This window comes from Balearica regulorum, chromosome 12, assembly GCF_011004875.1.
Source record: "Balearica regulorum gibbericeps isolate bBalReg1 chromosome 12, bBalReg1.pri, whole genome shotgun sequence".
Taxonomy (NCBI): Eukaryota; Metazoa; Chordata; class Aves; order Gruiformes; family Gruidae; genus Balearica; species Balearica regulorum.
In genome coordinates, this window is record NC_046195.1 from 12,777,914 (window position 1) to 12,803,941 (window position 26,028).

At 46.0% G+C, this 26,028-nt stretch overlaps 2 protein-coding genes and 1 non-coding gene across 5 annotated transcripts; 2 read left to right on the plus strand and 1 right to left on the minus strand.

Moving 5' to 3' along the window:
• The first annotated feature begins 352 nt into the window (after positions 1–352).
• Positions 353–5,188, plus strand: LOC142603551 (uncharacterized). The gene is made up of 4 exons (XM_075764871.1): positions 353–956; positions 1,515–1,621; positions 2,613–2,647; positions 3,905–5,188. Exons 1-4 carry the CDS (start codon positions 353–355, stop codon positions 3,945–3,947), a joined length of 789 nt encoding a protein of 262 aa, XP_075620986.1. The 3' UTR covers positions 3,948–5,188.
• On the plus strand, positions 2,360–2,490 carry LOC142603580 (small Cajal body-specific RNA 15). The gene has a single exon (XR_012837522.1).
• Positions 2,611–24,715, minus strand: FSD2 (fibronectin type III and SPRY domain containing 2). Of its 3 annotated transcripts, none has more exons than XM_075764540.1 (13): positions 24,596–24,715; positions 21,853–22,628; positions 21,677–21,772; positions 20,432–20,665; positions 19,141–19,163; positions 18,030–18,151; positions 16,805–16,960; positions 15,693–15,827; positions 14,707–14,860; positions 14,198–14,331; positions 12,129–12,261; positions 8,743–8,919; positions 2,611–6,450 (listed from the first exon to the last, which is right to left on the minus strand). In XM_075764540.1, exons 2-13 carry the CDS (start codon positions 22,585–22,587, stop codon positions 6,198–6,200), a joined length of 2,352 nt encoding a protein of 783 aa, XP_075620655.1. In that variant the 5' UTR covers positions 22,588–22,628; positions 24,596–24,715; the 3' UTR covers positions 2,611–6,197. The 3 variants fall into 3 exon arrangements, with proteins under 3 accessions (XP_075620655.1, XP_075620656.1, XP_010296912.1); XM_075764541.1 differs by having other exon boundaries at positions 5,563–6,450; positions 24,584–24,707; XM_010298610.2 differs by lacking the exon at positions 24,596–24,715 and adding an exon at positions 24,275–24,388 and having other exon boundaries at positions 5,563–6,450.
• Between the last annotated feature and the right edge of the window lie 1,313 nt (positions 24,716–26,028).

Consider the following 26,028-nt stretch of genomic DNA (forward strand, 5'->3'; position numbering starts at 1 on the left):
AGCAGCCCAGCTACAGTTTTCAGGTCAGCATGGGAGCAGGACAGGGCAGGAGATGTTGGGGTGGCCCCAGGCATTTCCTGACCATGTGCTTTCCAACACTGTAGGTGAACACGAGGAATTTTGTTTACAGATTGAGAGAAAACTTGAGTGTATCCAACTGGCTGTGAAATACCTCCAAATAGAGGGGCTCTACACACTACTTTGGGCCCAGCCCAGCCTGCACGGCAGGTGTTCACGCAGGCAGATTTGGGAGCTGTGTACCACCCGCTCCAGGGCTGAGATCAGTTAGCAGCTTCCAGTCCCACTGGTGGAAACCTGGCAGCTGCTGAGAGCTGGCGGCTCTCGTTCAGCCATGCTGGAGCAGTGCCCGCATCAGGGCCCAGAGGAAAGGAAATCACCCCCCGACCCAGTAGCAGGGTCTTGTTCACATGCTTCAATATGCAGGAGCAAGCACTTGTTATCAGAAGGAAAGGAGACAGACAAGTCCAGCAGGTGTTGCACAAGGCGGTGGCGTTTGGGAGGGCTGCTAGAAGCAGCAAGGAGCCAGACAGAGCTACCGCTAGAAAAACCCTTCCGCTGCCCGGCTGGCGGCCAGGCAGGGTACAGGGCCGGTGGAACTCGGGCCTGGCCAGCTGCCCCTCGGGCAGACGTTGCCCTTCCAACGCGGGCGCAGTCCTGGCGACTCCCGCCGACCTCCAGGCACCTCCGCAGCCGCCATTTCCCCCGGCACAGGCGGCAGGAAAGCTGGCGGTCGCCGCGCTCCCCCGCCCAACGCGTGGCCAGCGGGGACCGTGCCGGGACGGAGCTCCCACCCGGACTAAAACACGAGCCGTCTCCCCCCACCCGAAGTTGCCGTCTCGGCACACCCTGGGCCACGCCGGCGGAGGGAAGGCGGCGCCTGCCCGACGCTAAGGTCATGTTTATTCAAGCAAAGAAAAAGCCAGCCCCGCCCGGCCGTAAGTGTTCGCCCGCCCACCCGCCGCGGCGCTGGGCGGCCTCTCCTGGCGGGGCGGGGGCACGGGTCGGCAGGGTACGGCTCGGCTGCGCGCCTCCGCCCGCAGGAAATGGCGGCAGCACGGGGTGAGGCGGGCGGGGATCCCTCATGGCTGCGGGGGGGGGTGTCTGCGCCCCCGCTCCGTCACAGCGTCTCCTCCGTCCTGCCTGCGGCGGGGGTACGCGCTCGGGGGCGGCGGGGGGGGAGGGGGGGCGGCGGCGGCGGAGCGGAGCGGAGCTCGCCACGGGCCCGCCATGCGGCGCTCGGCACCGGCCTGGTGTGAGGGCTGGGGGTTTCCCTTCGCTCCGCTCGCGGGTCACGTAAAGGCCCCGCGGAGCGGGCCAGGGGGGGTAAGCTCCCCGTGGAGCCGCGGCGGGCCTCGGCGCCTTCCCGCCGGAGCGGGTCCCCTGTGCGGTGGGCGCCCTGCGAGGCCCGGCCTCCCTCCCCGCTCCCGGAGCGGGAGCCGCCCGCGGCGCTGCCCGTCTGCGCCTGTCTTCACTACCCGTGTATCGCCTTACAGGATCTGCCGCCGTGATGCGCATCTCGCGTGGAAATCCCCGCGGCCGTTGCCGTGCCGGGGCTGGTGAAGAGGCGCCTCTGCCCGCAGCCCTTTCCTCCGGGCGGCAGGTAAGCGTCGCCCGTTCCCTTGCGCTGCCCGCCGGGCCCAGCAGCCTGCGGGCACGACCTGCCTTGGGGCAGCGCTCGCAGCAGCGCGGCCGGCCCTGCGAGAGGAGCGGCTGCCGCTGGCTTTGCGGTTATGAAGTGGCTTGAGACCCCGCTCTTCGCTGCTGCAGCCTTTCTGCTGCTGTGTTTAAGCCACAACTTTGCATCTGCAGAAAAACACTTTTATTCAGCTCCAGCTGTGCCAAAACTCCCTTTTGGCAGAGATAGCAGCCCCTTACAGCCGTCTTATGAAGCAGTTTGTGGCCTCGGTATTGCTTGCGTATGTAAAGCTGAAAACGTAGGCCTGCTCGGAAAAAGCTTAAGTTGAGGCCAGGATAGCCGAGTCCCAGTATGTACTCACAGTTGAGCACACCAGCATAGATGCAGTGGAGAGAAAATTTAACAAAAAGCGGTGTGTCTGGGCTGTCCCAGGGCTGTGCAGTGAGTCAGTGGAGTCCAGGTACCGAGTGGAACGGGAAGCAGAGCCTCGACTTTGCGTGGTCACTGGCTTTGCTGTGCATTGCTAATGAGTAATACTGGTTACTGTTGGAAAACAGAAGTGGGCAGTTACAAAGGTAGAGCCGAGTTTGAGGGCAGGAATAGGGAATTGCCTTCCAGGCTGGGCCGTCAGGCTCTGCAGTCTCCTGTAGGAGGGCACAGTCAGTTCCTGAGACTTCCCAGGAGTTTCTTACAGAGATTCATCTGGAGGACTAAGAAAGTGGAGCCAGTGACACTATACTGACTCCACTGATACTATCCTCCTAAATTAAATGGTGGAAGAACAAGGCCTGCCTGTGAGATAAAGTCAGGGCCTACTTCATCTACCTACAAGGTTTTAATGGCAGTCAGAGGGAGCAAGTGAAAAGGTGTTTCTGTAGAAAATGGCAGGTGTGTTTGGTTTGAATGTTGTATTTGTTCTTTTGACATTCTCTCTCCCATGTGTTTTTGCTCATAGGCCCATGGGTTCCTTTGTTCCCGCTCCAGGACTGGGTGAGGAGGGACGCCGGACGTGCTGAAGGGTTATGGTAACCAGCTTGGAAACTGTAACTGTGTGTTTAGCCGCAGACTGTTTGTGTAAACCTGTCTGATAACCGGTGCAGCCTTGTGATTGGGCTTTGTGGGATGCCCTCCAGTGGCAGCAACGTGTACCGATATTTTAAATAAAGAGGAAACAGAAGGGAACTGGAAAATTGATCCTTTTTGCCCAGCCTAAAGGGGTTTGAGGGTACCTCCTTCTAAGCCCAAGGGCCTTTGGGCAGCCCTGGGAAGGTCCCCAGTTAGCTGCTGGGTGAGGCCTGGCTGGGGTGTCCCATCCTTGGGCAGTTCTCCTGCTGCAGGCTCTGCAGGGATGCACAGATCACTGCTGCAAATCAGAGCAGGCTGTGGGGTCCAGGTGGCTGATACCAGCTTTAGGCATGAGCTCCAGTCCTTCACAGGTGATGAATTTTGCTGTGTGCCAGTAAATGCACAGAGTGAAAAGGAACAGGAAGAAAAATGCCAACAGGTACCAGGAAAAATGCATCTTGCAGCACATAACTCACTATCAGAGGCAAGGACAGCTCATTTATAACTGGCTGTTGTCCTTTCACATGATCTAGTTCAGCTGTGAGCCAGAGTTCCTGCAGACAGGCCAGAGATGAGAACTGGTTTTGCCTCATCTGAGACACAATGCAAAGAAATAACTCTCAGACTGACAGCTCAACACAGTTCTCAAAGATGAGTGTTGTACCCAGGATTCCAGATAAACCAAATACGCTTGGTGTTCTGGCGTACCCTGCTGGACCTGTTAATGCCCTTCAGCTTCAGTAGGAGACTCCCCTTTTCCTATCAAATACACCTTCCAGTTCTGTACAGGGTTTGGCCCTTACTCACAGTCTTAGAGAAGTACTGCACTTCGTCCGGTCTGGTGGACTTCTGCAGAAAGATGAGGTTGATGTGAACTTCCAGCCTGGGTGCTGTACTGGTCTGATCAATAGACCCTGTAGCGGAAGTGGTGGCCTCCCTTGTAAAGCAGTTACATAAAGGTAATTCACAGTGACGGCTGGCTTTAAAAAATTCAGGTTGTTCATGCCTTTTCCTTTGCTGCATAAATATTTAAGTGACAGGGTTGGCATTCCTAAGGGAGGAAATGCTTGGGTTATTGCTGATGGGTGAAGCTTTTATTAAACAGAAACACGCAAACTCATTTCCCATATTGTTTTTAACCTAGTAGCCAATTGTTGCTTATTTGTTCTTTTTTTTGGATAGTTCTGTTGCTGCCTTATCTGTCCTGTACCATGCCTGGCGATGACCGCTGAGTTGTATTCTGCTGAGCAGGCTGCTCCGTGCTCAGCCATCAGGCCTGCATTCTCCAACAGAGTCATCAAGTAGCAACGTAGTGGCGGAGCTGTTTGGTACCCATAGAGTCCCACTCCAAGGGTGCCTGAGCACCTCGCATTTGGCTCAGAAAAATCTGTCCTTGCTGCAGTCCTGCGGGAGGGTTGTGAAGTCCCAGGGACTCCCAGGGCAGTTCACCAGTTGAAAAGTAGTTTGGATTGGGTTCTTGTACCATCTGAGATGAACAGCTCATCCTGGCGCCAAGATACAGGTATGGCTTAAACACTTGAGGTGAAAGCTGTTGGTGGGGAGCAGTGGGACTTCACAACAGAACGTCTGCTTTCATCAGAATTGTTGGGTTCAGCGGGAGCCTTTCTGCATTAAAGGCTTTGTTGGGAGGCTCAGACATCCTCATACCTCTGCTCTGACACTTGCGTGTTTTACTCTTTCAGATATCTACTTGAAGAGCGTGGCTCTCAATTTTTGGCAGATAAAGGTAAACCATGTTCCAGTGGGTAGAAACTGGACCCTGAATCAAAGCATACATTTTTAATGGGGGGGCGGGGGGAAAGGTGTTAAAACATCTCACCGCTTCATTCCCTGGCAGAGGAGCTGTACGCTTTAGCTGCTGCTCTCTGGTACGGCTATGCCAACATCAGTCAGCAGGGCTCATGTGGCCACCTCGTGTCCTCTGCATTGGCCGTGGCTGCTGGCGAGTCACCTGTTCCTGCTGGGGACAGTTGTGCTCGCTGCAAGATGTAGCAACTGAAAGTCTTGGCCTGCCTTACAGAAGGTCTGACAGAGTGACCGTAACAGACCGTTCTGCCCTGGAAATCTCTGAATTCCTGGTAGGCTAAGAAGTGATGCTGTACTTGCAGCTGAGTGTCGCTCAATGCATCTTCTTTTGAGGCTCGCAAAACAAATAGATATCCAAGAGAAGATGGTACCAATCACTGCTGTAATGACATATTCAGCTCCTGGTTTTATGGTTTCTGCAAAGCCTGTTTTAGGGAGACTTTTTAAGGTATTTGGGGAAAAACAGACAAGTTTTGGGCATGTGGTTCTATGTCAAATCTCTTCAGTTTAGCCAGGCTCTGTTTGTTTGTAAGGACCCTGTATACTGTAGAGACTGCTGCCTGTTGTGACGATCCCCTAGAATGGAAACTTGAACCAATGATTTTTGTAATAAATGTGCAATAAATCTGTGGAAAAGCATCTCTGTTAATGACTCTTGAATTCAGGTAGTTTTGACATACTCAAATGAGGCTGTTCAGAGCTAGACAAGCCTGCTTGACAGGCAGTGCCTCTCTGCTGTCTAGAAATGAAGCCTAAATGAGGACATCTCAGCTGAGTGCTGGGCCAGCCCCCTGGACACACAAAGCTCCAAGGACCCGGCATCCGGTGAGAAGCCCTTGGTGCTGAGGGGGAGGGCAGATCTGTGAATGGGGGGATGTACCCAGGTGGAGGTGAGCAGGGCCAAAAAGAACAAGCTAAAAATGATGCTTTAGATTTCTTCGTAGGGGCAATCGAGCACTGCAAGAGGCCTTGGTTTGTTTTTTCCCTGGAAGAATGAATGAGAAGCATGGGCATTCTGTAAAAATGTCCTTTAATGTTTGAGACTGTGGTGCATGCTTGGGTATTTCAGAAAGTGTGTGGTAGGCGCTAACAGTTCACAGACTAGGGAGGCGTATTTGATTATCTTGTGTCACAGGCTTCATATAGCAACAAGAACACTTGATTGTGAGATCAGCTTCATGGTTGGAGTGTTTTCAGCTCTGTCTAGCAGCTGTACAGTGATTCTGCCTTTTGCTATTTTTGTTTTTCTTTGAATGTTTAGCTCTTCAGCAGACCCGAGTGTGGAATTAATGATTGCTCTGGAACGGGGGAGTTCCCCAGGCATCAAATGGGTACTGGGGGAACCAGTGATCCAGCTGCCACCTGCGGCTTGGTGATACTGTCACTTCTGAGAAGGATGGTGTCCATTCCTACCTGGAGAATTCTGGGATGCTGATGGGTCTTGTGACCATAATGGTTTTCTGCCAAGATCCTGCCTAAGAGGACAGAAACTGTCGTAAGGGCTCAGGCAGCTGGTTTGGGTCAGGCTCGCTTTGCTCTGTTGTTGGGAGAGCGCTGGTTTATAGGCAGTGTGATGGAGCAGGTAATGCTGAAAGAGGGCATTGCTCCATGCAGGTTACATGTAGAGGTGGCAGCTGCAGGACACAGGTTATGGGAGGGCAGTCCATGGGGGTACTGCAATTCCAGTATGTATCTGTAGGATACCAGGTGTTTCCAAAGCAAAGCAGGGATGGACGTAATGCTGGAAGTGCGAGTTGAATGCATAAAGGTGCTGGGCGATATCTGCATTGAAAAATGACAGTCTGCAGTTCTCATAGTCCAGCAGGATGCCAATCCTTGTGGGGGGGACAGTAATTCTGATGTCTGGCGTCATCCCGCTGTGCAGGAACTCGTACTTGTGTCTGTAGGCAAGAAACACAAAAAACCTGAGGGCACCGTGGCTGCTCTCAGAAGGAAGGGCTTTGTGCACACAAGTATGCTCCAGGGTACGCTTCCTGCTTCACAGTCCCACTCCTGTGTGCCTGGTGGTTACTGCCCCAGTCTCATATGCTTTGCTGAGCAATGGCTTTGCCGAGGAATGGTGCGCCCAGCGCTTCCGCACAGCAGTGCTCAAACCTGTCTAACCTGTGTAGGGGGCCTCTTATTTCATATCCCAATGTGGCTGCGCCACATTGATGGGTGGTAGCCCTTCAGTATGGATGAGGTCAGAGCATGACATAGGACTTTCAATTTTTTTTCCATGTCTTAGAGGGCAATGTGGGTGTCCTGTAAATTGGAAGGTGCCCTCTTGACACTAGGTGTAGCCTGAAGTTGTCCCTTCCTCCATGAAGGAGCTGTGCTCTCTTAGGGCAGTTAGGCTTGTCCCAGGACAACACTTGTCATCCCCTCAGCTTTGCCCTGGATAGCTGTCTGCAGGCTGAGGAGAGAGTTGGCAAGATGACTCAGTCCTGTCCTTCCAGGCCCTGCCATGCTTCCAGGCCCGCTTCGTCCCTGAGGGCCTGTGGTACCAAGCCCTCTTTCCTGCCAGCCTTACAGGAACTGCTCACGCTGACCTTCACAGCAGCAGCAAGGGAGCCTAATCCCTTGGGCAGAGGCTGCCTGACGCAGTGTGGCTAGGCATCCTCCAGAATATTCGACATAATTTTTCAAACCCTGCCCTCTAAATGATGTTTCTAGCTGCTTTTCTTACAAGACCTTCTGTTCAGCCAGGGTGGTGTCAATGGGGAAGTTCCAGTCTTCATGGTCATTTACTAGAGGGTGACATCTTTTAATTGTGATGCTTGAACTGTGGAGGCATTGGAGGCCAGGAAGGTGCTCTGTACGTAAGCAGCTTTGTCATGAGCGTAGCCCTCTTCTTCCCCATCTAGTCACTGTTCAAGTGATGCTGAGGTCCTGTAACAGTTACTCAAACAGCTCTCCCTAGTGTGGCATGTTGCAACCAAAAATATGAGACTTTTATGGGAACGTGCCTTCCTGAGCAGAAAGGAGAAGACTTACTCAGCTGAAGTGAGTTAACTGGCATTTCGTAAGGGCCAGCTTCTTCACTAACCACCTCCTCCACCCACACCACTCAAACCTGAGATTTCTGTGCAGAAATGGGTATGACAGTGATTCAAACTGAGCAACAGCCCAGCTCCCTTTTCTCTCTGAAGTCCATACTCATTGCTCCAGAAGAATGAGAACAAACCTCAATGTCCCTCTTAGCTCAGCGTAGCAAGGAAATCAAATTAGCCTGCCTGCAGTGTATGGGAGAGTCATTAGCTTTAGTGGGTTTGGTCTCTTGTATTAAGCGACATTTCTTGCTGCGTGGGAGGCAGATGCCAGCACTGCTAAAGACTCTGGCTGTGCAGCGGGCCAATTGCTGGGGAGAGCAGCAGGTGCCTGGGGAGCAGTGTGTGCTCCAGCCAAGCAAGCTGCATCTAAAACCTCTCCCTGCATACCAGCAGGCAGCAGACAGGCAGATTTGGGCCTGTGCTATGCCATCCTTACCATTTGCTGACTATGCTTCAGGTGGTGTCCAGGAGGCCTGTTCAAGGGGACCCTGGCAACTCTTGCAGGCTGAGTGGTGAGCCATTCAGGCAGCAGGTGATACTTGGGGGTGCTGGCAGGGGGGTGACTTGTTTTCTTGCGCCTGGATGTTTCACGGAGTGCCCGGATCTCACACAGGAGTCAAAGGCAATGATGCTAATATAGTGGTCTGGGGGAGAGCCAGCAAGTTCAGCTGAGGCATAAGGGGAGCTGGCATTTCTGCATGTAGGTGTGGCTGTTAGGTACTTCCACAGGTAGAAGAGAAATCAAAACCAGTTGCATACAACCGGGTTTAGCCAGATATGTAGTTTCTAGGTTACATGGATCTATTACTCTGTCTTCCCACTGGGGTTTCGGTGACCTAAACCGAGGCCTTTACAGCTAACTTCTGTAATGCAGATTTTATTCAGATTTGTTCCTGGGACTGCCTATTTCAATGTGAGAATGTCATTAAGCAGAAGGATTTGGTTACAGGTTCCAGTATCCTTCCAAGAGCAGTTCACAGTGCCTACAGTGCAATGTCAGAGGCTTTTAAGTGCTTGTTCTGGGCTTTGATATAAAATCTCTGGCTGTCCCCTGCAAGTAGGAGCTCTCTGCTGCTCTGCCTGCAGGTGTACATGTAGGAGGTGTTCCTGTAGGAGACCTGTAGCCTCCACAGCCCTTACCTCGATGGTGTGATGATATGCCTCATGCACCAGGATGAGTTGTTTGCCCCCAGATAACCATGTCTTGGAGTGTTTTCAAAAGCCACGCCGATCCTGTACTCTGTGTCTTCCTCAACTTCCACCTCCCAGTAATGCTTTCCTGGAAATGGGATCAGACTGCCCAGGATCCCAATACACCTGTGGGAGACAGACAGGAGTACGTGCTTTGGCTGTGACTCTGCAATGCTGTTTACAATGTTTAGGTATGTAATATACCTGGACATGACATAGCAATAAACAAAAGCCACTTTTGCTGTCTTCTTTAGCAGTGCAGCATGGATTTTTGACTACAGCAAAGTCCACATGCTGCGGACCTGATGCAGAACCTTTGCCTGTTTTTACCTGTGGGTACCTTGTATAAATGAGTGCCCTGGGCACTTCCAGAAATAGGGAGAACAGCATCTTGTGCTGCCTGGGTTTTCTGGGAAAGTTATTACTTGCTAGAAAAGAGAGTGCTCTGGTGAACAACAGTATAGCAGGGGAAAAAGGCTACAGATTTTTGTATTTTCTTCCCCAGCAGCCCAGGGCTTTAAATGTCACTCACCATCAGGAATTGAACACTGTAACAGCATACAACTCCTGGGGCAGCTAGGGAGGAGGAGACCTGCCTGTGCTGTGTTTGGAGAGACCAGCAGGAATTGAACACCATAGGAGAGCTTGGAATATGCTTAGGTGCCTGGGTGATGAAAAGTTTTAACAGTAGGCTGTAGTTCTTAGCCTTTATGATAGGAACCATGTAGAAGATGACTCTTTAAAAAGATGTGTAGGAGACATAAACAAAGACAATATGCCAGAGAGACCCTTCAGCTTGATTTACAGGCATAGCCTCAGAGTCAAAGGAGCCGGGCGCTTTGAAGATGCAAGTCTCCAAAAACACAAGTTCTGAAGCAAGAAAGTTGGGCAAAGTAACCCATGCCAAATGCCTCTGAAACACCCGAACTGGATTTAAGGGGGCAACATGAATCCTGCAAGACTACACCCAGCTTTTTCTCAGGAAAAGTACGTGGTTTATTAGCTGTCATTGCTGCACCACAGGGGATAGCAGGTTTCAAAACACCTTCAGTTTTGGATGATACACAACCTATATGTTTCTGTGATAGAGTCGTCTAAAGATGTACATTACATAGGCAAAGGATGTTACTGGGAGACACTCTGAGCTCCTCTACCCCTAGGTAATGCTGAGAAAGCTGCACTCAGCATTTGAAGGGCCTGATGTGTAAGGACAGGCATGCACAGCAAGACAGCGGTACTCTGTGCCACCTCAGCAGTAATCACTAAAAGCAGGTGTACAGTTTATTACAAATGCATGTAGATGTCTTGGAAATAGCTTAAAGGCTGCTGAAATCTGGACTCAGAGAGGCTATGCTGCTACAGCTTGAGAAGGAAAAGGAATGATGCAAAAGGGATTGGTAAACATGTGTGAACAAAATATTACCATAGTAATGAGAGTTGCAAAGCCACCAAGGCAATCTTGAGTCAGACCATAGGAGCTGCTGTGGTTAAGAAACACATTAGTCTTTCAGAGATCACACAAACTTCAGAAAGAAGAGTTTGCTATGTAATTTCCTTGCAGTATGAGTGTTAGTCATTTCAGCGAGGGAGCTTTTTCTTTTTTTTTCCACAGTATCTTGGCATGAAAGAGGCTTCTGAGAGTTCACAGTGGCATCAAAACCTCAGCCTCAGAGTTCAAAATGAGATGAGTGCCAGCTCTGGCTGTTTACGTGAAACATAAAAGCACCCTGTGGAAGTGGGATGAAATCCCATTTAGGATTATCATGATGACTTTAATGAAGAGAATCTTCTATCTCCTGGCTCTCTTCTACCGAGCCCTCTAGTAACATTGCATTTCCATGGAGGGGCTAAGTTGTGGGCTTGTATTATTCTGTGTCTGCAGATACCTGTCCTGGTTATATGTTGTTTCTGTGGTTCTGTCTGGAAACATGCATTTTGGCAAGCTAAGTTTCTCATTTCAATGGCAAAGGGCCTAATTCTGTTTTGAAAGTAAAATCTGTAGGCCCAAATAGTATCAGCGAGAGCTTTCAGCAAGAGGCAAATATTCAGATCTCTCTCCTTTCCTTAGCGTTTGCTTTGGCACTTAAATACCTGTTTGAATTTAGCTCAAGGTGCCCAACATGTGTAAGCAGGTTTTTACATAATCGTGGCTGCATCTGTAATCCTCTTTATGAACTTGCATTAACTTCCAAATGATGCTTAAGTTCCAAAGAGCAGCTAGAGAGATTTAAACTCAAAATCAATGAGAGCTGCTGAAAGCCCCATTAGACACTTCTTAGCATCTATTTAAAAAAAACCCAACAAACAGACCAACTGTGCTTTGAACTACACAAGCCTCTTTCAAAGAGGGTCAGGTGCCCAAAGCCCCAATGGTTTTTTTGCCCATTCAGTTGTATTGGCTTTAGTGAACAAGTTTTACATCAGATGGGTGTTTGGTGGTTTCCATTGGACAGAGCTATATAAAAACAGCCCCAAATCTCCATGTGTGAAAATGAGACCAAGGAAGGATGGGCAGAGCCTCCTGCACATTTCATGCAAGGCTCTATAACCTCAGCAGCTTGCAGAGGAAGGGGCAGGAGAGAGGAAGCAACAGCCAGCAGAGAGGAGCACCAGCTTCAAGTCTTGGAAGTGTGCAAGTGCTGGATCACTGTAATTAAAAGAGAACCTAATAATTATGCCTTTTTAAAAAAGATCCCACTAGTGCCGAATTAAGAGTATATGGGGTTTGATTTTTTTTTTTCCTTGTGACATTTTTCTGGGTTTTTTTCGGCTCTGTAAAGATTTAAATGGGAAGAAAGTTTTGGAATTCAATAGAAGTTGGTGCACACATCATGCAAAGGGAGATGTATTAGTTACCTTAGACCTCAGAAAAGAGCAGCAAGCCACAGAGAGTTCAGTAGTGGTGCTCAGGAATGATACCCCAGTGAAACTATGAAGCCTGGATAAATTGAGTTCTACTCTCCAAGGAACTACAGGGAAAGTCTACCATTTCAAACTGAATAGTTACCTTAGAAGCCCAACTTGAAATACCTTAAATCTGATTTTCTAAAAGATGAGAAATCCATATTTTAAATGGACTGACAAAGATGTTTGCAGTTGTCTGAAACTGAAGACAACCATAGTCACTTATGCAAAAACCAAGATGGAAAAAACCACTATACATTATACACACATACAGTCTGGAAGTTTTCTTGGTTGGTGCCTGCCTTGAAGGTGGGGAGAGCTACAATACCAGTAAACCTTTTCAGTGGATTGAAAGTCAAGGTAGGGGTGTGTTGTGGGTGAAGCAGCCACAAACCACATGCATTAGTTGCAACTGAAATTCTTCTGTATACCTTGTAAAGCTGTTATCATAGACAGGCAGATCACACTCTGGGTTTTCCAGTTCATCGCATGCAATTGTAAATCCATCATCTAGAATCGCCAGTAAGGGATGGGCTGTGTCCTCGTTAAGGCAGAAGTAGGTGCCTGCAAGAGAGGAGAATGCCTGAGGATAACTCCAGCAACTCCTTATGGCATTAGGGTTTGCAGCAAGGGTGTGGTGAAGTGTTTGGATCCACAAAAAGATTAACCAGTGCTCTGGAAGGAATCTGTGGCTGACAGTTAGAGGACAAGGTTGTCCATTTGGAGTTTTTCAAATAAATGGGTGTTTTACAGCTTAACACTGTTTAGTTACAGCCTTGGGAAAAGCAGAAAAGGGGCTTTAACCTGGTTTGGAACCTAGCCAGGGCTCAAAGCTGCAGGCACTGTGCAGGAAGTAGCTATTCAGAGATGAGGAGTCCTCCCTGCGATGGACTGTCCGGTTTCGAGTCATCTTCCTCAGAGCTGAAGTGATCTATTTTTAATCTCTGAAAGGAGAAGGGGGGCTTAAAGGCCTTTCCATGGTCCCACTCTTCCACAGAAATGCTGGGCACAGTTTGAAGAGAAGGAACCTCTACAAAGGTGCCATACACAGCATCCCTCATGCTTCAGCACCTCCTCATCAGATCAGCCCTCAGAAAGGCAAGTCAGCTAAGCCAGCCCAGGATAAAAGTACTTCTGCCTTTCTCCCTTCAGAGACTTCACAAAGCAGGTCTGACGCACTGCACTCTGATGAGCAGACATGTGCGTCACAGCTGCTGTTTGTAGTTCATGTTTGTGTATCCACCCCAGTAAGTAAGAATCAAAGGTCATTCCCAGTGTTGGAGGTGAGTGCTTGCAGCTGACAGATCAATTTGCATCAGCTGTTTGCATAATATAGACTCAGAGAAGATAAATCTCTCCAAATGAAATCATTATAATCAAACTGCAAGTTACTTCAATGCAAATACAATACAAACAATGACAGGGCAATTACAGGCATGTGCTGCCGAAAACAAACACATGCTGTGCAAGCAGAATTGCCAATTTCAAATATTGTATTTAAGCAGTTGAAATACAAACAATGGTAACACAATGACAATCTTCCTCTCCAGGGATTTAAGAATGACCATTTCTTTTCTGATTGCTACACTGATGTGTAGCAGACAGATTTCTTACTGAAACATAACCTTTCACTGATTAATGGGTGTGTGGTCAGCTTGCAGAATAAGCACAATTTGCAACTCTCTCACAGAAGGTAAGTGCCGAAGAGACACAGGTATGGTGTGAATGTATCTGTGAGTGATGTGGGAGGTTTGAGACACCCTGGTGAAGCTGCAGCGTCATTATAGCAGTGGTGAAGATGAAAACAGGTGTCTACCTATAAGTCATTAAAGCGAGCTTTGATTGATTAGATGGTTGGGAGGGGAAAGGGCTTCTAACTTCCCTTTGGGGGAGAAGGTTAATCCTTGCCCAGCATGGCACTGAGAGCAGAGGTGATAATACTTTGTTGGTTACCAAAAGCAAAGCTTCCAGCTGAAAGCTAGACTGCCTTTTTCCTGATGAATAAAGGGAACCAGCCCTCAGAGCTTCCCCAGCCAAGCTGGAGATGGTCTAATACATACACAGGAATATTTTGCATATCCAAATGACTCTGGAAAGTGCTGACTGTCTCATCCATGCTTTCCAGCAGCAGCATCATTACAAGGTAATCTCTGAAGTAAAGTAAATTCACACTACAACTTTCTTCAGTGATGTGCCAGTACTTGGCAAGCTGGCAACACCTGGGGGTGTTGGGTTGATCTAGTCTTTTAAAATGTTTAGAAATTAGTAACTTCCAAGTATCAAATGTACTGGACAGAAATAATTTTGAATTACAGAGGTAGAGCAATGCACTTATTGTTACAAAAAGTGGGGTTTTTCATTCCTAAAAGGTTACCAGGTGTGTAATTAGATGTAAGAGATTAGGACCTGATCCAGAAGCCATTGAAACCAGTAGGAATCTTTCCGTTGAGATAATAGATGCTACAATAGGCTGTTGGAGTTGTTCTGAGCTGTACAGTACCTGTGGTGTGTATCAGGACAGGTTCACTTCTTTCACTGGAACCACCCAGGTTTATGGCTCTAACGCAGATGCGATAGGTTTGTGCTGGCTGGAGGTGAATTAGGACTTCGCAGTTAGGAATCCCAACAATAGATCTACAGAAAATAAATCCATGGAAAATGATAGGGTAGAGAACAAAGGTAGGCCTTTCAGATTATTCTTCTGAACAACAAAGAAGAAATTACACAATCAGCTTCTCTTGTAACCCATCAACACTTCACCTTGTAGAGTTAGCTGTTAGTAGCGGGGGTAAGAGATAGTCTGTGACAGATTTTTATGCAGATTTTTACATTTGCTTCTGCCCTGTTCCCATACCCTGTATAATCATTTTTGATTAATATTTATACAATTAATTTTGCTAACAGGAATGTTTACAAAGGTGATTTCACCAAAGGTTCATGGGATGTTTCGTAGCGCTACCTGATGGTTTCATTTCTACACATCACGGACTTGATAGAATAGTAACTCACTCAGTAATAATATCACCATTTTCTTCATCTGGCAGCTTGGACAATTCAACCATGTAGGAATCAACAGGGTTAATGTCTCTAGACTCCCAGCACACCAGTGCTGCATTTTCACAGCTTCGGATCTTTTTACTCTTTATGGTAGGTGGGGAAGGAGCTGAAAAGTAGGCAAAAGAACAATTTTAAGCTGTTGCCTGGAGATGTTTGCAACAAACATGTTTTGAGGACTTAAAAAATAATACAAAGGTGTTTACTAATACTATACAGTTAAAGAAACCTGCTTCCCCAATGGACAATAAACAGCAGGCAGGGCAATTAACAGTACTATTCAAAGACTTAATTTGGACTATAAAGGTCCCAAGAGAATTAATCAGAGAAGTAACATAGATAGAGACTGATTACACATTTGCTTTCTTTCTATCACTGGTTATATCTTTGTCATAAAGGTGCATCTCTTCTCTGCTCTAAGATGTCAAAAACATATGGAACGAGTGCTTGAAGATCGCACTCTGACTTGCTCAGTTTGATGTCAGGATTTCACAAAAGAGAACCGGGGTCTGTAATTAATCTTCTTGTGGTTCAGCTATTGGGAAGAATTCCTGAAGATAAGCCATGCTAATCAAAATATGCTTGACTGAACTGGAGTTACAAAGGCAGCATAGCAGGTGAATCCACAAAAATATATACAGGCCAATAAAAGGAGGACTGGCTTCCACCTGGCAGCACTGGGAGACTTGAGCCTTACTCCCAGCTCTCCTACATGCTTGTATTTAAATAAGTTATTTTACCTCTTTGCTTTTGTTTCTTCAGCTCTAAACCAGGAACAATTGGCCTGATAGGCTCACCAAAAAAAAGTAGGAAATTCCCATGCAGTCAGTAGGCTTACATCAGAAGAAACAAAGTGCCCAGAAAGCATTAGTTGTATAAAGTTCAGAGATGACTGAATTTCACTATGAAGGTCACATAGTTGTATGAATAAAATATTTTACCTGTTACATAAACTGCTCTTTCACTTGGTGGACTGATACCAGAGGCATTTAAAGCACTGACCCAAAATTCATACTGTGTATTCGGCAACAAGTTAGTAATGGTGCAGTATGTTTCTTTGACTTTCAGTGTGTGCTCTGAAATGAAAACAACAAAGCATTTACAGTGCCTTTAACCAGTTACTCACCCTTGCCCAAAGCTGCCTCAAATAATGGAATTGAGGCGCATTGTTTTGTGTGCTAGGTTCAAGAGAGCTCCTTGTGCTCCATACCCTTTGATTAGCTGTCAGGCTGTTTCACCATGCCTTTCTCTAAGGAGGTATAAATCAGACAATGCATCAGCTTCTGAAGGAGCTACACCGCTCAGAAAAAACCCCACAAAACAACCCAAAAGAAAAGTCACCCACCTGTCACTGATTTTTTTCTAAAAAGATCCTGCAGGTTCCCACTCTGGGGGTGTGTCTGGTCAGCTCATCCCAGCAGTGGGACAAGAGCTGAAGCTATTCATTACTCATTTCTCATTCTTCATCTTATAAAATTTGGACAGGTTCTGCTTTTCTTTCTGAACTGGCCATTTGGCACTATTGGCTTCCAATTTTGCTGGAGAAGTGACTGGGTGTTTTCAGTAAAAGGTTCTGCAAGAATATTATTAGCAGTTTTGTCACAAGGCTGGGACATTTTAGGATGGTTCTGTGGTTCTTTTTTTGTGCGTGTGGGTGATGGGATGTTACAGCCTATTATTAGCACTGAGATAAACTGTAAGATGACTGTGGGGGTTTCAGTGGGCGTGCCGATAATATGATGATTTGCTCTCTAAAAATACTGTGCCTTGCAGTGGATACAACGCATGTGTGTCTAAGGCAGTGCCCACCCCCAGGAAAGGAAATGCTACTGCTGAGACCTGACTCCAGCCACTGTCCCCTTCCCACTCCTGCTATCCCAGCTGCTGGCCAGTCCTGACTTTGCTCCTGTGGTGGGTCCTGCTGCTTGGCAGACCTGGCAGGGGAAGAGTGACAAAGCCAGAAGCAGAAAATGTGGTGGCAGATATGACAGTTTTGGTGGTGGAGAGAGTGCACACAGCAAGTCCAGAGGCACTTGGGTTCAGGCCTCCTTACCTGTTTGTTCATCGCTGCATGGCTCGTTGCTCACTGGTTTATAGCACAGTTGGTAGCACTCAACAGTGTCATCTGAGAAGAGGCCCCAGCAAACTCTCAGTGAGGTTCCAGTTGCTGCATTTGGAGCCTGGGGATTGATCACAGGGGCACAAGGAGCTGCAGAGGGGAAAACAGGTCAGGTTTTGAATGTATAAGCATGGCATGTTGTTCGCAGGCAAACACCTCTCCTTTCACAAAGGTGTTTACACAAAGCCTAGGCACTGAATAGAGTCAAATTCCTCCCACATGGAGAAAAGTTAGGAGCAGAGCCTGTAAATACCTGCAGATAATAATCAGGTCACTAGTGTATGAACTAGTCTTGCTTCAAATCAAAATCAAACCAACAAAATACATAAGCCTTGGCCTAACCTTTCTCTGTAAACTTGACCTCATCTCCCCCTGAGAGCTGCTGTTCCCCAGTGACCTAGTACAGCCCTGCAGGAGCAACATCTGACACACATTGCACTCCTGTGGACCAGTCCAGGGGCTGAGGAGCCTTTGGAGGAAAGATGAGGGAAAAGCGGTCCAACATGGGGGGTCAGCAGCACAAGCAAACAAGTAGCAAATGCTATTTTACTTTAAGAAAAAACAATGTATGGGCATAAAAAAAAAAGCATATTGTTCTTTCTGACCATTTGTGGTATACCATAAAAGATTTAAAATCTTTCATATTTTTATTTCATTCATCATTAGAAATTTGTTTGGGTTTTGCTCTGTTTCCTGTGGATAATAGGAAAAATGTTTGCTAAGTAGCAGAGGAATAAGCCACTGAAATCTGGTTACTGAGAGAAGCTGTGCAGGTTGTTTAAAGCAGTCCAGTGTCCCTCTACTTTGTTCAAGCAACTACAAGGTAAGACAAGGTATCACCAACTAAGCATGCCTGACCCCTCAACAGAAGGTGGGAGTCTCTGTGAGTCTTCTAGGAAATCATCCAGCAAAAGCAGGGAAGACCAAACTTGGCAGTTTGGGTAATTTTCTACTGAAAACAAATGAAAAAAGAAATCCCAAAATAGCTCCCAGTGTCTCTATATATGTAGGCAAACAAAAAAAAACTAGAGAGAAAACTAGGGAGAAGCTAATTCTGCCTTTGGAGTTCTCCTTTAAAAGAAGTAACGGACTTTTGTTTAATGCATTTCCTTAATTAAATGTAAATAGGTCTGAAAAAATTATCAGATAGGAAGAGTACCTGGAATAGTATTAATGGAGTTCATTAGTTGTTCAACTTCAGAGAAATCTATGACCCGCTCCTCAAAGTCTGGCAGTGTTGAAAGCTCTAAATCTACTTCTTTCTTTAAGAATTCTTCTAGCCTGTAATTGTAGGGAAAAAAAAAATCTAATTGGAAGTACCATAGTGTTGGAGATACTTTTCTATTATACCTATCGGTGAGAGGAAAAGAACATCAAACTCAAAAATAACAGCTATTTCCTTAAAATAATGTTTTCATAGTTGTACAAAGCTCAGCCTCCCCATGCCCTTTGCTTGGAGATACACAGCCATACATCAGACTAGTGCTCCAAGACACCAAACAGAGCTGGATGCTGATGGGGCTGAGGGACCACACTTCGTCTGCCCTGCTCACGCAGCAGGCCGGCTGCCACACACTGCACTCCCACTGAGCAGGTGAGTGAGATTTCCCCAGCACCCCTCTGTGGGAAGAAAGCTATTGGCTCTGTGACTTTCATTATTTAGAATTTATGATACTATTACCTCATGGTTCTAGGTGCTGTAAATCTGAAACAAAGGGGTATCTTTTCTCTGTGTTTTCATAAATGATGACAGTCAATTTAAATGTATATTTTTTGCAACTGATTTAGTGTGCCTTAAGATTTTTTCCAGCTGCTCCAAGATCTTTCAGTATGTTTTGAGCTTCCACAGCTTGACTTTCTACCCTTCCGTACTAATGCATAAATAAGCCTGTTTGTTAGTAATCTATTTAGGGAGCTCAGTTTTAGGCAGATTTGTATCCAAAGAATGTCTTTCAAGATCTTTAGCAACCCTGATTCTAGGTCACTGAAATTAGTTCCTTATGACTAAGCTGAAAACAGTGATTTATTCATGCTCTAACTCTCCCTTTGGGTTTTTTTAAAGTTGGCTCAAAACTAGTTTTGAGTGTTAAACTTCTCAGAGCAACCTCTTCTGCTGCAGTTTGAATCAGAAATACTAAAGATTTCAATAGCTCTACTAGCTTAGATAACATTTGTGTGTCTGAACAGAGTCGACAACATGCAAGTGTCTCCAATAACAGGCCCAATTAGCAGGAAGGAATGTGACACAAAATCCCAGACTGTGATACTACCTGTCAACCATGGTTACTGCTGCCTGTAGAAAAAAAGAGAGAGAGTGTTAAAGACAGAAAAGATGTATTTCTTGCATTAGTCTACATCATGCTGTTCACCTGTCTTAACATGAATTGTCCCAAATGCAGCCCTTAGAGTGAACTAATTGGTTCTCACCCAGGTCTAAGAATAAAGCCATGCCTAACTGTCCATTCAAATGGCCAGATCTTGGCTGAACTGACAGTAAGATAACGTGCAGTATCAGGCAGTGACCAGTGTCTACCCATCTAGACTCTAGACTGTCTCCTTCCTCAAGTGTCCAAAGTGCCAACAGATCCTTCACAAACAAAAACCAACAACAGCTGGAGAAAATAACTTAGTGAAATTATCTGCATTGGAGGGAGTCCGAGCAGTGCATGGTACTGGAAGGCAGACATACCGTCCCTGGAGAAACCTAAGCAGCTGAGAGCTCACAACCAAGAGCTATTCACTTCTTGGTGAATAATAGTTCGCAGGGGTGATGTAAAACTGCTTATGAGCTAAGGAGAAAATAAGGTTATTCCACAGATGCAGAGGAACGGGAAAAGTCAGCTTATGTGGAGAACTCAGCAGGTTGTAGTGACACAGCAAGCTGATCCGTTGGAGCAGACTGGAGGTGTTAGGAGATTTGTTTGCTGTCCGGTTCAGAAGTTACTGCGGCTATGCTACAGAAATGCTCCCACCCACCTGAGTCACAGAATGGCTCAGATTAGAGCAATCACTCATCAGCAGTGAAAATTATCTTTTTTTTCCAATTATTTTTCTATTTGATAAAGAAAAATAACTTCTCGACACCTCCTCAGCAGTGGGATTCATCCATCACTTTGCAGGACCTCCTGATGTATTTAGTTTGGAGCCTCCTGTTCCGCTGAACTTTCCAACAAAATGAGCAAGAAAGTGGTTGGATCAGCCTGCCTGCTGTGAGCCCAGAATAGAGCAAGAGAGCTGAGCCTGCATGAGGCAATGAACACTAAGTGCTTCCAGAGTTTCCTGAGATAAGCTTTTTAGAGAGAGATCTTCTCTCTGAACCCCAGTGAGACTCAAAGATCATTAGGCATCCAAGTTACAAATTTCTGCTGCTGTTTCTGCATTTTGGCCTCATCATGTTGCCCCACTAAGTTAATGCCACCATGCCAAGCACCTGGAGCAGTGGCAGCACCATGGACCAAGCACCTCAAATGCCCTCTAGAAATGCTGAGACTTCCCAGCTGGGGACTATTTGCAAGCAGCAAAGAACATTTAGAAGGGGCCTTGCCAGTTAACACTCTTTACCTTCATAAAATTGGCTTTGTCATTTTCCAGGTAAAGCTTCTGGGTGGTGTCTGTCAGCTCCTTGCAGGTGTCAAGATGTTCCCCACAACTGACCAGCTGCCCATATAAAGCTTCCAGCTTCTGCCTCTTCTCTTCCCCCAGTGCTTCCAACTGTTCTTCATACTTCTGAGCAAGCACTTGCACTGCATCATTGTAATGCACCTCGAAGTTCTGCTCCTGCCTCCCAAAGTTTTCCTGCAAGGCATTTGGGGATTTATTCCTTGGTGTCAGGCCTGATCCATAGCTCAGCCAGAGAAAAATCTTATTCAGATCTGCCTAAAATTCTCCTTGCCAGGGAGTCAATGCCAGTACACAGAAGCTGTAATTTGAGTAATTTGCATTTTTTAGGGGGTTATTCTAATCATTCACCCCCACTGAGGCACAAGAGAGTGTTGGATTTGGTTCCAGGCATAAGAAGAGCATCAGAAGTTATAATAAAAACAATGATGCAAGTCAACCGTCTCCAACCTAAGCCCAGGGAGCACAACTAGGGATATATCTTAGCCATAATCTCACAAGTGTTTCCACCAACACAGTCAAGCACATCTTTCCATAAAAGAAACCATAGCAACCCAGTGGGATCCATGGCTTCGTGCTGGGGGAGCTGAGCAGCTAATGCTGGTATCCTCACTCACTGCTGGAGAAAGCATTAGGAAGGAAGATTTAAGGGGCAGGCAAGGCTTTATTGCCAGGCACCGATGTCCTTCCGTGCCATGTGCAGCAAAGAAAAGACAGTAGGTGCCCTGAGTTACTGCTTCAGTCTGACTTGCTGCCAGCTGGGCCCCTTCCCCCAAGGCCAAGCTGACATCAGGCAAGCAGGAGCACAACCCTCGAAGTGCTGTAGCTTGATGCAGCTGGTCCAAGGGTTTGCCTGTATCTGGTACTTCTGTGAATGGAACCCAGTGAACACAAGGTGCACACTCTGGATGGACAAGTTAGATCACAGGTCTTTGGTCATTTAAAACTAAGATAACCTGAGTGAAGGTCACTTATTTCTGAATGCAAGTGTCTGTGCAAATGCTTAATGTGGTTTTACTAGCCCACTTAAAAAATTCATTAGGATTAATTTTCCTGAGTACCTTAGTCTAGGCAACCCCAAGATAACTCTGTGCTCTGTTACCATAATTACCTCATTAACAACTGAAGAACTGTCAAAACTGTTCTAACCCCAGTACCACAAAGTTAGCCTAAGAAAAAATGCCTTACCTCTACCGTGATGAAGATTTCCTCCAAGTGACTGGCAAAGTTTTCCATCTGAGCAATCTGCTCTTCCAGCTTGCACATATTTTTATGAATCTCCTCCTACCAAAACACCCAGTGTGATTCTTAGTATGTCTGAACACTGTTTTTGAGGCACCACAGTACACTTATATTACTCTTACCTTTTCACTTTCCACAGCACTGGGGAGCTGAGCCACCTCATGATCCTTGTGCTCACCAAACAGTTTGTCAAAAGCTCGGATTGGCATCTTGCAGGTAGAGCAAAAAACATCTGCTGCTTCCTCCTCCTCACTAACAGCTTGACTGCTCCACTCATCTGACACGCCGCCACTGCTAAGCTCCTCTCTGGACCATGCATGGCTCTCAGCCTCATCCTCTGCTCTGGCTTTGCTCTGATCTTCATCTTGAGCAGCCTTGCCCTGTTGCTTTGTGCTTTGACTTTGATCTTTCACTGGCGAGCTGCGTTTTGATGCATTACATATGGAGCTTTGTGATCCTGCTTTTTCTGTGCGAGCAGGTGGCCATCTGCTCTCCACCATCTCCAGATGTCCTCCAAGAAGCTCAAGCTCTTTTTCTCTATCCTCATCGAGTCCATACATCTTAGCCAACTCTGCAACCTCCTTTTCCAAATCATATCCAGCTTCTTGTGAGCGCTGAAATTTTTTGCTACTCAATGCAGATTCCCTTCTGGTATCCCCAAGAGATCTGTCTCCTTGACCAGATGGCTCTTCAGGAAAGATATCAAACCTCTCCTTTGATCCATAAAGATCCATGTGATAAAATATCAAGCCTTCAGCCTCAGTCTCATTAGACTCTGGGACTGGTGGGGAAGCTGAACGACTAAGCAACTGGTCACTAGTTTCATACTCTCTTGCACTGCCAGATCTGGATGACATTGGTATCCTCAGTGAGGCTTTTGAGACAATGAGTCTCAAACCTGTAAAAGATAAGAAAGACCTTTAGCTACATACTTAGATATCAAACATGAATTTTCTTGCTTAAAAACATATTGATGGAATATGTTTGGCTGAGGACTGCTCAGGGCCTGGAGGCAGGCACGGGAAAGATCAAAGCTTCTGAGGTGAAGCCACAGAAGGCTTGTTTTTTCTCACCTCTGTCCAAAGCACAGCAGAGAGCTGGTCTCTGGTGTGCATCCTATGTTTTCTGAGTGGCTCAGCTGATGTTTGATTCCCAAACTGTGGAATAGTCCTGTCCCCAGCTCAACACTGCAACTGTGCTTCAGGTGCACTTAGCACTGTTCTGTGCAATTGGAGATGGCCTGGTTTGAAGTCTGCTCACTCTTCAGCTGCTGTCAAGTGCTCTTCCTGAACTGTCAGTCAGGCATACTGTAGGATGCCTTCTCTTGTGACCACTGACGCCACATAACACACTAGTAAATGCCCTGAAAAATCCTGTTCTGGATTTTTCAGATTGCCATTCTTGATACTGAAACTAGAGGTTTCTTTTAGCATTATTCTCAGTCCAGGTCTCGAGTCCTTTCTATTAAATAGGGAAAAATACTTCCATTTGGGGGGTTCTCAGGTGTTGTGAAAATATATAAACTCAGAAAAAAGATTGATGATGATTCCCATGATAAAGCTTACAGTAACTAGGAAGCAAGACAAGTTGTTGACCCCTGAACGGACAGAAGTCTGCTCTGATCTGGAGCTTGCACACTTTGTCCATTCTGTGTAATGTGGGAGGTGTGAAGAGCGTGTGGATGGGAAATGCAAAGCTGTATGATAAAGCAGATGCATGTGGGATAACATTAAAGGTGCAAGGGCAATTTTAATGCTGACTTCCCAAGCCCACTCTTTCCAACCAGCCCGTATTAACAACAGCAGATGAAATAATGCTAGTACAGAGAGACCACATGGTGCTTTGTCAGAGCTGCAACGTCCCTGCAGCCCTCCACTGTTCACCAGCACTAACAAAATCATGGCTACAAAACTACTCAGGTCAATTTTCTCAGCAGTTTACTACTATGATCAAAAGAGTTCATGGAAAGATTTCAGCTGAATATTAATGAACCTATAGTTACATCTAGTCCTAGCTCAGTGAAGCATGTGAAAACTTTAAAACCACTTTCTCACAGAAAAAAGCCAAAAGGTCAGTCAGACATCAAGGTTATGAGAGCTTCTGCAGAAGCTTTCACATAGCGTTGCTTTCAAACTACTTTTTATGCTCTTTGTAGTTTTGAGTACTTGCTATGACTTCAAATTTATTTCATCAAAATTTTACTAATATTCCTGAGGATTATTTAGCTAACAAAGTCAACACAGTCAGTGAATTACTAGAAAGCAACTTCTCAAAACAGTGAAAAACGCTAAGAAACTTCCAACTCCTTAGTTTTATATCAATGACTGAAAACAGTCCAGCCTACCAGATCTGCAACAAAACACACACAGAAGTTCACTGTTTCTCTTCTGGCACTGCAGATATGGGTGTGGATTCTACAGCTAGCAAAATCTTACTATAGACAAAAACACTGAAGTTAGGCAGAAATACTATTTATGCTAAAGGTGATAAAATAAATCATGCAAATTTTAACATATTAAACAGAGAAAAGGTCTTGACACATACCAGAAAATGTTGTCTGGCTCCCGCAAAGACTTTTTTCCCCATAATTATAACAATAAGGAAGGCTTCCTTTAGAAGCTACTACTAACTAGAAAAGTGAGTTAACAAATATTTTTCCTACCAAAATGAAATTAAATAACATAAATTAAAATGAGCATAATTAAGCTCATCTGGAACTCTGCTGCCTAAATAAGATTTTCAGATGATTGCTCAGTGTTTGCTCAGTTTACAGGAACAGATACAATTACAGTGAAGAATGTTTAAGTCCGTGACCATGAATTATCAAAAATATATAACAAAGAATGTTACTACCTAAAAACTTGCCTTCTATCTTAAGACGTCATAAATTCTTCTGATAGCTCAGATGGCATCAAACTTCACATTTATTTCCCCTAGTAAAAATTAATTCACACGAAAGCAATCCTCTGCCACTTTCCTATGACTGCAGTTGGAAGACTTGTTACCGTAATCCTAGACCGCCTCTTTGCTCAGGGGACATGCCAGCAATGAGCAATGGAACAAATATAGATGTGCCCTGGCTGTCCTTCAGCTGCGTGCTACTTGAGTGTCACCAGGATGAATGTCACACACCGAGAAAAGGCTCTAAAGGTTGATTGCTGGATCTGAAGTACTTGGAACAATTATACGGACCCCTTGCTAAAGCCAGAGCACCCTCTCACTTTCTGAGCTGGTATTAATAAACTTGGCAGAGTGCAGTCATTGACTCTAGGCGTGATTTCCAAGGCTGTGGTACTAGGCAGAGTATCGCCTGTGGGATACACAAAACGTGCACAAACTAACTCAAATGGCTGGATGCATACTTACAGCATTGCTGCATATTTAAATGGAAGTATCTGTTCTGTTCTTTGCAAAAGTTTAATGGCAAAGTCTTTCTCTCTATTAAATTAGCAGAAGCTTTACTATGGGGTTGAGTTGGAATCAAGATCAGACTCCAGAAAAAAAGAAATCATAATGTTGCATACACTTATTATACGTATACATACATCCCCACCCTATATGTGTATGCTAGACCACTGGAAAGCTAATTATAGTGAAGAAAGTGGCCAACGGCCCAGCGAGGGAGGATTTTCACAGGAACGTATCCCTTCAGTCTGTGCTCAGTAGTGGTTCACCTGATGAAAACCAGGCTGTATATTACCACTGATTATTGTGATTACTATAGCACTTGAGCTTTAGGTATCCACTCAAACCCACAGTTGTCCAGCATACATCATCTGTTTGTGAACACGCTACTGAGCCAGCCATGCTGGCAAGAGGTTTTTAAGCACGACTGAGAACATTGCATTATATACGTCTTGAGCTCCAGGGACAGCACGTGGGGAAATGTCTATTGGATCTTGACACAGCTCTGCTTTTTTCTCCTTTTCCAATTAAACTTGGTGTCATTTCCTCACGTTTCTAGCAGTGCACTTATTTGCTGTTTCAGTAAGGAATTACAAGTTAATTACCCATGTAGTCATGATCTCATTACTGCTGACAGTGCCTCTATCATCTGTGAGATCAGAGCAGAAACATTTTCACAGAAATGATGTAGCCTTTGCTGAAATGTTAACATTTATGCTGTCAGACAAATTTTATTAATTTTTCAAAATGAGAACTTATTTTTACCCTTACACATGAAGCCTGAATAAGAGCTATGTGCTATATAAACCCCCCCTTTGCTCCCCACTCCCCTCAGATGCCTGTGAGGCAGATTTAGGTGGTATAATAAGTATGGCAACCTTAGGACCAAATTT

Excerpts from the sequence above, each read along its gene's own strand:
- LOC142603551 (XM_075764871.1), top strand. The coding sequence starts at position 353 with ATGCTGGAGCAGTGCCCGCATCAGGGCCCAGAGGAAAGGAAATCACCC. Across the intron at positions 1,622-2,612 it reads CCCTTTCCTCCGGGCGGCAG|GCCCATGGGTTCCTTTGTTC; the intron begins GTAAGCGTCGCC and ends TTTTGCTCATAG. Across the intron at positions 2,648-3,904 it reads TGTTCCCGCTCCAGGACTGG|TTCTGTTGCTGCCTTATCTG; the intron begins GTGAGGAGGGAC and ends TTTTTTGGATAG.
- FSD2 (XM_075764540.1), bottom strand. The coding sequence starts at position 22,587 with ATGTCATCCAGATCTGGCAGTGCAAGAGAGTATGAAACTAGTGACCAG. Across the intron at positions 18,152-19,140 it reads GCAGTAACCATGGTTGACAG|GCTAGAAGAATTCTTAAAGA; the intron begins GTAGTATCACAG and ends CTACAATTACAG. Across the intron at positions 12,262-14,197 it reads TGTCCTGATACACACCACAG|GCACCTACTTCTGCCTTAAC; the intron begins GTACTGTACAGC and ends CCTCTCTTGCAG.